The following is an 8,516-nucleotide window of genomic DNA, read 5'->3' on the forward strand; positions in this document are numbered from 1 at the left end:
TATCCTCCTATACATAGCGGAAGCTAGCCTGGGTTACAGTGAAACCCTGACTCAGACAGACAAACAACAATGACACCCCACCTCTACCCTCTCTTTCAGAGGAGGGCACTAAGGCCCATGTGGAGGAGGGAGGTCCCTTACCCTAACTCCTCATGGGCACAGAAAAGATTTCAATTTAGAGTTAGAACAGAAAGATTAGTTCAGGCCAGGAAGGACCCAGAAACTATTTAAAGAAGGGGTCTCCTGCGAAGACTGTGGGAACACCCTCCTTACCCTGGATTCAGGTACAGGCATTTCTCTTGTATCCTTGGTTTCCCACCTGCGGCTTTAGGTCTCACTGTAAAGTGCTGGGGCTCAGAGAGGCAGGTCTAGCAACAGGGACACTCAAGTACCTGCTTCCCATACCTCCTGGATTCCTGGAATCAGCCACTCCCCTTTTCTATCTGTGTATGAAGTTACCTGACAAGGTCTAAGCCCAAGGCATCAGAATAGCCTCTGAACACCACATCCAGGCACAGAGGGGCTGTGTCACCAGTTCAAGGTCACCAAGTACAGCGGGAGATGCGGTCCAACATTTGGACCTTGAGGTTCCTTCCATCAACCCCCCTGCAGTTCATCAGAGCCATGTTGTTCCTCAAAGAAGAGACCAACCAAGTCTCTCAGAATATAGCAACACCAGGAAGGAGGTCCAGGCTGGTGCCCAAGCTGCTGTTACTGTCATTATGAGCTCCAGAGTTTCTTCTGACCCCTGGGTCCCCAGATTGCCTGGGTTACTTGCAGACACTGGCTGTAGAATGACATGGTGGTCCCTGGGGGCTCCACAGGCTGTGCCAGAGGAGGCCCACCTGTGCCTTTATTCCTGAAATGGAGTCGGCTCTTGTGAAGCCTCTGCAAGTGCCGAGCTGACACCTTGATGGCCCTGTGGTCTCTGGAACAGCTGTGGGGACATAGGGGGTCAAAGTCAGCAGAATCCACCCTACTTTGAAAATAGGGCCGAGGCCCAGAGAGGAGCAGGTGTGAGGCCAGGGTCACCAGCCAAGCAGAGAGGGCAGGGTTATACCCAGATGAGGCAGAGTTAACTCTAGCACCAAGGCCAAGGTTCCAGTCCTGGGTGGCTGTGGAAACCTTAGTCAGCAATTGAGCCTGTTTCCCTATCTCTGTGTCTGGCAGGTCTTGAGCTACGTACAGCACATTCTATTTCCTTGGCTCCAGCAATCTTTTGGCTCGCTTGTTTTTGTTTGAGACAGGAGCTCACTGTGTATTCTAGACAGGCCTCTAAAATACTATTTATCCCACCTAGGCCTCAAAGTAAATTCTCCTTCTTCATTTTACCGAGTACTAGGATGATAGGTGTGCCCCATACCTGGCTTTCCTATAACCAATCTACAGGGGAGCAAGTAGAGGGCTAGAAAGCTAAATCAATTATCAAGGGCATACAAGAATGAAATCTCTGAGCACAGGCACACATCCCCTCCCCCATGGCCTGCTGCAGAGCTGGGCCCAGGGCAGCAAGGGTCAGAGGAATGATGACATGCAGCCTAGCTTAAGCCCCTCTGACCCCTCACCATGCCCTTTTTCCCCAGAACACAATTGGTTCTTACAAAACAAACAAACCCAGCCCTTGGCAAGGGCCTCCATCCCCCCTGGCTCTGAGTTCACTTACCCTTTGCCCTCAGCACAGTCAAGTTGGGGGGCCAGCTTGAAGCAGGTGGTACCTAGGAGCTCCCAAACTTTGTTGGTGCCTGCAGGCGGGCTGTGGAGCCTCAGGAAACGTGCCAGACTGAGGGGAGATGCAGTCTCAGACTGTTCCAGAACCTTGCCAGGGGCCCCAGCACGGTTCTGGTGGCAGGCAGCCCACTCCCGAGCCCACCCAAGAGGCCTCACCGGCGGGTGCAATCACAGTGGAAAAGGGGCGTCTGGGCACTGTTGAGCAGGTGGAACTTGGTTTCCTGGGGCTTGATCTGGTGCTCACACTGGTCCAGGTGGCGGAGGCTTCGACAGATACGGTGGGCACCTGGGGGGCAGATGTGGTAGTTAAGAAAGTCCAGTCCACCAGGAAAGCCTCACCTGGGCCTGCTACCATCCAGGAGACACACCAGTACATGTGTTTGGTTACATTGTCCTCTTCTGTCTCCTCCCCTATGTTCACAGAATGTCAAACACATAGCATGAATTCTCCCCGGCAGATAAGGATTCCTAGACTCAGAGACTGCTAAGCTGAGTCTGGGAGAGGAAAAAGAGAGCGGGATCCAGACAGAAAAAGAGCATGTGCAAAGGCCTAGCTTCATTTTTTTCCTTCGAGGCTTGAGTGCAGAACCATGCACATTGTAGACAAATGCTTTACCACTGGCTGCATCCAGCTCCGTATCTAGCTCTTGCCGTCAGCCTTGGAGGAATCAGGGAAGTCTGTGAAGTTGAAGTTTCAGCTAGTGGGTAGTCGATTGGGCCTGAGTGTGTTCAGTGTTGAGACTTTATCAGCTGATATTGCAAGAGGTGATGTACTCAACAGGACATGACACTACTCAATCTATAGACTACTGAAGTCCCTTATATCTAATGAAGAAAGTTGGAATGCCCTGGGAGGTGTTTAGAACAAACAAACAATAATAATAACAATAATAATAAAAACAAAGAGGTAACACTACATTTGCACACAGAGCTAAGAACACCCACCCACCACACCCCTGAAAAAGCTTGATTTTTAAGCTCACTTTGATGTTTTGGGCCATCCTGGAGGCAGGGATGTGGAGCTCCTGGCTGGCCTCTGGGGATCAGGTCTGGAGGAGACGACAGGGTCTGGAAAGCTGTAGCGGTAGTTGTGCTGTGATGTCTGGCTTGTGTCTGCTGTGGGCCCCTCTTCTGGGGGTGTTTGCTGGGCGCTGGGCTTTGGGGGCTTGGAGAACATGAGGTGGCCTCAGCCTTCCAGGAGGCATTATAGTAAGTCCTGGGCCGAAGCTGAGCAAGGGGCGCGGAGCCGTATGCCCTGCACCTGAAGGGGGCAAGTTGAGGCACTTAGTGACCCAGAATTCCTGCTCCCAAAGCCTCACAGAATCATCTCTGTGGACTAAATCTCTGCCAGTTTCTTTCTTTACTTCTTTCTTTCTTTCTCCTCTCTTTCTTTCTTCCTTCCTTCCTTTCAAATTATTTTTTATATATGAGTACACTGTAGCTGTCTTCAGACACACCAGAAGAGGGCATCAGATCCCATTACAGGTGGTTGTAAGCCACCATGTGGTTGCTGAGAATTGACCTCAGGACCTCTGGAAGAGCCGTCAGTGCTTTTAATCACTGGGCTGTCTCTCCAGCCCTCTCTGCCAGTTTCATCAGTCCCCCTCCTCCTAGGTTGTGGGAAATACCCCAGAAGGGTCCAAAGCCCTAGCCCTGCTCTGACTGAAGGACAATGCATGGGTGCTGGAGGACAAACAGACCTCCCTCCCTGGTCTTAGAGCCCAGGTTGCCCTGCTGGCCAGGCAAGGACTCCAGTGGGGCAGCCACATACCCGCCCCACCAGTTCCAAGCCACACAGGCCTCCTGTTCCTTCAGCACAAAGCAGGGGATCTCCAGCACGTTGAAGAAGGCCACGCCCATGATGTCGGAGATGGAGTCACCCTGGCTCCTCAGGCACTGTTGAAACCTGTCCCCAGAACCAGAATTCAGGTCCAAGGACCCCGGAGAGCCTCCTGGAACCTTTTGCAGCCCACCCTACCAAAGGATCATTCCTGCTCTAGGGCCTCAGTTCTGCCCACCTGCATGGAGGGTGGTTGGAAGAAGGGGCCCCAACTGCTGGTCTTTAGAACTCTCTGGGTTCCTGGTGCCTAGACCCAAGAACCGGGTAACTCTGCTCTGTCCCCGAGCCCCAGGCCCTCTCTGTCTGCTGCCAACCTGGCGTCACAGTCACAGTGAGAGATGGTGTGGAAGCGGAAATTTCGGATGCCATAGTTATACTGCAAGGGCGAAATGGTTTGTGGGCACTGATCGTGTTCCCGGCAGCAGAGGTCAGGGCCGTGGAACATACCTGCATGGAGAGAAAGGGAACAAAGTGGAGCAGGGGCCTGGATGCCGTGAAGCAGCTCATATATGCCTACCTTGTATAGCAAATGCCCCTCCGCAGTCCAACCCATGGCCAGGGCAGGGCCCTCACAGCTCCAGAATTCTCAGAGAAGACCACAGGCTGGCAGCCTCCTCTGTTTGGTCCAAACAAGGGAACTGACCCACCAGCTTCTGGACTGGTCCTCCTCAGAGCTGACTCACAGTTCCCAAGCTCACACCCAAGTAGAACTCCAGATAATGAAAGTGTGTGTAATGGAATGATAGTCAGGCCAGGCACAGTCTTTCCTCTGGCACAGCAAGAACATCTTGGGTGGCCAAGATGCCATCCTGGACTGCTCAAGCCAGTCCTCCAGCAGCATTCCTTGCAGATACACAGCATTCAGCCACAGTTCAAGCAATGGCACCCTTTGTTGTGATGTTTCCACAAGCCGAGCTCACAGCAGCCCCCAAAGGGAAGTGGCTCTTTATCTTCCAGATAGGAACTTGGAGCTTCAAGAAGTGTCAGCTTGAATATGCTGAGCTGTACCCAGGTCTTTGGAGCTCTTTCCACTGAAGTACCTCATGGGTAGAGGTTGTTTAGAGCAGTAGAATCCAGATCTTCCTCAATCTACCTCCTCCCTCGAGTGATTCATGGGTTTGAGTAAGACCTTTCACATCCATGAGGTCACTTAAGTGTCTCATGAAGAGCTACTCATATTCACACCCATTTTACAGGTTTAAAAAATGAGGTTAAAGTGCCTAAGTCACTTCTCCAATAACACAGCCTAGAAGAATGGGAGCCAGGCTGGAGTCCAACACCCCACCCCACATATATATGCCATACACCTACCCAAACCCCTGGGGCTCACCCAGTTCTGAGGCATTCTCAGCAGAGTTCCCAACACCGCACCACAGCGTGCCAGGAATGGTCCAGCCTCTCCTCCTTCGACGGTGCTCTCTGTCAGGTGCTCCACTCTGCTCTGTTGCTCGCTTCTCCCTGGCTCCTGTAGGACTATCCTGAGACCTTTGACAAGCCTCCCACTGGTTCTGCAGAGTGGCCAGTGCTCTCTGCAGCACAGGTCCAGGGGTTTGGATGAAGGAGTGCTGCAAAGGCTCATGAGCACAGAGGGCCCTGAACGCTGTGATAAGTTCAGATTCATCCTGCCTGACACAAACCTGCAGTCTGTGGTGTGTATCCCAGAAGGCCTGGAATAATGCCAGGCCTTGGGCATCTTTGCCCAAGAAGCTCAGGGAGCCCAGAGGGTTACCAGGGATGGGCCGGACCAAATGGCAGGAGGTACTGTCCCAGTGACGGGTATGGGAGCCCCCTAGGAAAGCCAGCACTCCTAGAAGTACCCCCAGAACCCCCATTCTACTCTAGCCCAGCCTGGTCAGACAAAGCCCCTGGATGCCTGCCTTTGGCTGCCCCTGAGGCAGCTGCTGAGGCTCCCTCAGAAGCGATGCCCAGCAGCCCCTGGGTGTCAGGGCCAATGAATGGAGCCGCGGGAGGAGGAGGAAGGCTGGTGTATGGGGTGATATTGGGCTTGTAACCGAATCCACCGGCTGGGCAGGCTGCTGATTGGCTGAGGGATGCATTGCTGAGCCCACGCCTCCACTCATCCTATCCGCGGAGCTGTCCAGTCACCTGCCCCGGGCTGCCCTGGAAGCATCTGTTGGAGCCAAAGCCTTGGACTATGAGGGTGAGGTTGGAGGAGGGAGGTCAAGGGGGAGCTTTATCCCCTTTGGAGCCAGAAGAGAGTTCAGGGACTTAGAGGAGACCTCCAGAACCTGTCCTTGTACTCCTAACCCAGTTGCAACTACTACACCCAAGTCTATGAGATTGGCAAGAGGCCATGGACTTCAGTTAGGGCGGGTGAAAGAGGCCAGGGCACCGCTGGGGCTCTGGAGCCCACCTTGGGAGTTCCCAAATCTTCTGGGAAAAGAAGGTTGATTCTGGTGCTCTTTGCAAGTCCTGGTTCAGAGAAAGACTGTTGGGATTCTCCAAAGAGAGTGCCACAGGATCCCTGCGACTTCCAGCACAGGTCTGTTCCAACGCCATACTCCTGTCTGATGGTTGGGACACGTAACCAGAGTAGGACCTGATAGTAACCTGGAGCAGGACTGGCACTGGGGATTTAAAAGATAAGGTCCCCAAATAAGTATAAAATGGCTCAGGGGGCCAGATCCTTCTATTCTTGGAGTATGACGCCCAGAAGGCATCATGTGTCCTCCCAAGAGGCTTGAGTCTCTGTATCATGGAGGGGGCTATACTCAGCACTGTTTCCCATGTCCCCAAGCTGATGTGTTATTCAGCTTCCAACCATCTGGTGAAGCTAGTAGTTATACCCATTATATAGATGAAGAAACTGAGCCCAGCTGGCTGTTATGTGCACACCTTTGATCCCAGCACTTGGAAGGCAGAAGTGGGCAGATCTCTGTGTTTAAGGCAAACCTGGTCTACATAATGAGTTCCAGGACAGCCAAAGCCACATAGACCCTGTCTCAAAAACAAACACACAAACAGCAACAACAACAACAACAGGCAAGATAGGAAGAAACTGAAGCCCCAGAGGGATGTAAAAGTAATTCAAATAACACTCAGGTCCCCACAGGGGTGAGAGAGTTTAAAGGAGCAAATCAGGGCTAGCTGGACCAGTCCCCCTTGGCTGCAATGCTACACTCTGCAGGAAGTCAAGTCCCATCAAGGCAGAGGCAGAGCCACTGTAGGAAGGGGAGCACAGAGTCTGCTTCAGCCATGAGGCCTATCTTTGTGGCTTCAGAACTAGCCCTTATCTGGAGGTAATAGCTGAGGATTAATGAAAAGAGAATCATTTAACCCAGGTGCCAAACCCCTCTCCTGAGATGAGAAAGATGTGGTGGCAGCGAGAGAAGAGGGTGTGGGCACAAGCCAAGGTTTTAAAAAAAGCACAGTAGTGGTATTCACTCTTGTCGTAGAACCTGACATCCAGCTCGGCTCCCTTTTCTACATTCCACAGCCTTCCTTGCCCTTCACTGGAAAGGCGGGATGGACTCACATCAAGAGCCCAGCTTTGGAAAGATCAGACAGACCCAACTGGAACAGTGTGACCCTGGCCTTAGAAACCTACAGCTCTGGCCCTCAGCTTCCTCTTCTGCATGACCAGGATGATCCTGATCCCTGTTGTTACTCACAGGCGTTAGGTAAGACTCTTACCATAAGCATAGCGTCTGCTGTGAAAACACTCACTAACACCTCAGGGTAGCAGGAAGCAGCCTAACTAGGAGAAAGCAAACCCTAAGGTTTGGGGGCCTCTGAATTTATATCTACCCAGTTTGGGACAGGGACTGTGGGACTGTGGCCAGGGCGCTGCCTCACTAGGGAACTTTGTCCTCTCCAGGTCTTTGTTTTTCTCCTCTGTAGAGGCAGGTTCTGTGGGAGGATCTTTGAGATCTCTTCCTGTCCACCTCATGGGAAGGCAGGCTAGGGTGGCAACAGACTGCAAGGGAGGCAGGCACTTACTGTTTCTCTTCTGACTCCACCTGGGGGACCACATCGGTCAGTCTATGGGACAGGAGCTGTACCTTGTTTCTCATCAGTGTGTTCCTCAGAAGACAGAGGGGTCCAAAATGAGTAGGATAAGACACAGGATGGGGAGTGAGCTTTTCTCTGAGCTTCCACCAACCTGGGTTGGAGACTGAGTCACAGCAGGGAATAAGGAGTGGATGTCTATCCAGGAAAGCTCTTTCCTTCCTGTCTGTATCACCCTGTCCCTCTCCCCCTCTTTTTTTTTAAGTGGGCTCATTTCTAGCCTAGGCTAGTGTTAGGTTTGGAATCCTCCTGCCTTAGCCTTTCAAATGCTGAGATTATCCCGTGTGCACTGTTAGTGTGTGCACCGTCACTGTGAACACCACCACTGTGCACACTGTTAGTCATGCACACCATCAGTGTACACACCATCACTTTTGGTATTTATTTATTTATTTATTTATTTATTTATTTATTTATTTAATATGAGTACACTGTAGCTGCCTTCAGAAGAGGGCATTGGACCCCTTATAGATGGTTGTGAGCCACCATGTGGGTGCTGGGATTTGAACTCAGGACCTCTGGAAGAACAGTCAGTGCTCTTAACTGGTGAGCCATCTCTCCACCCCCACCCCCACTTTTGGTTTCTTATGAGACCTAACTTACTTCATTCCCTTTCAAGGCTAAAGGCACAGAGAGCAATCTCTCTCTCTCTCTCTCTCTCTCTCTCTCTCTCTCTCTCTCTCTCTCTCCCTGTTTTGGTTTTTTGAGACAGGGTTTCTCTGTGTAATAGCCTTGGCTGTCTGTGGTCTAAACTTACAGAGATCCCCCTGCCTCTGCCTCCCAAGCACTGGGATCAAAAGAGTGCACCACCATGTCCTGCTTGCAACCTGTCATATTACTGTCACCTTTTTACAATGGCCTGTCCTGTCCCACAGTTGTCCTGAATCTGGAGCCATTGTAGATTCAAGAACAGCAGATT

At 51.9% G+C, this 8,516-nt stretch overlaps 1 protein-coding gene across 1 annotated transcript; it reads right to left on the reverse strand.

Annotated features, from left to right (window-relative positions):
* Positions 1-720: 720 nt before the first annotated feature.
* Pla2g3 (phospholipase A2 group III) lies at positions 721-5,400 on the reverse strand. The gene is made up of 7 exons (XM_021178331.2): positions 4,899-5,400; positions 3,883-4,015; positions 3,500-3,634; positions 2,712-2,989; positions 1,885-2,014; positions 1,664-1,780; positions 721-937 (listed from the first exon to the last, which is right to left on the reverse strand). Exons 1-7 carry the CDS (start codon positions 5,398-5,400, stop codon positions 721-723), a joined length of 1,512 nt encoding a protein of 503 aa, XP_021033990.1.
* Between the last annotated feature and the right edge of the window lie 3,116 nt (positions 5,401-8,516).

The sequence above is a fragment of the Mus caroli genome, unplaced genomic scaffold (assembly GCF_978045245.1).
Source record: "Mus caroli unplaced genomic scaffold, Mus_caroli_1 scaffold_13, whole genome shotgun sequence".
In the NCBI taxonomy this organism is placed as follows: Eukaryota; Metazoa; Chordata; class Mammalia; order Rodentia; family Muridae; genus Mus; species Mus caroli.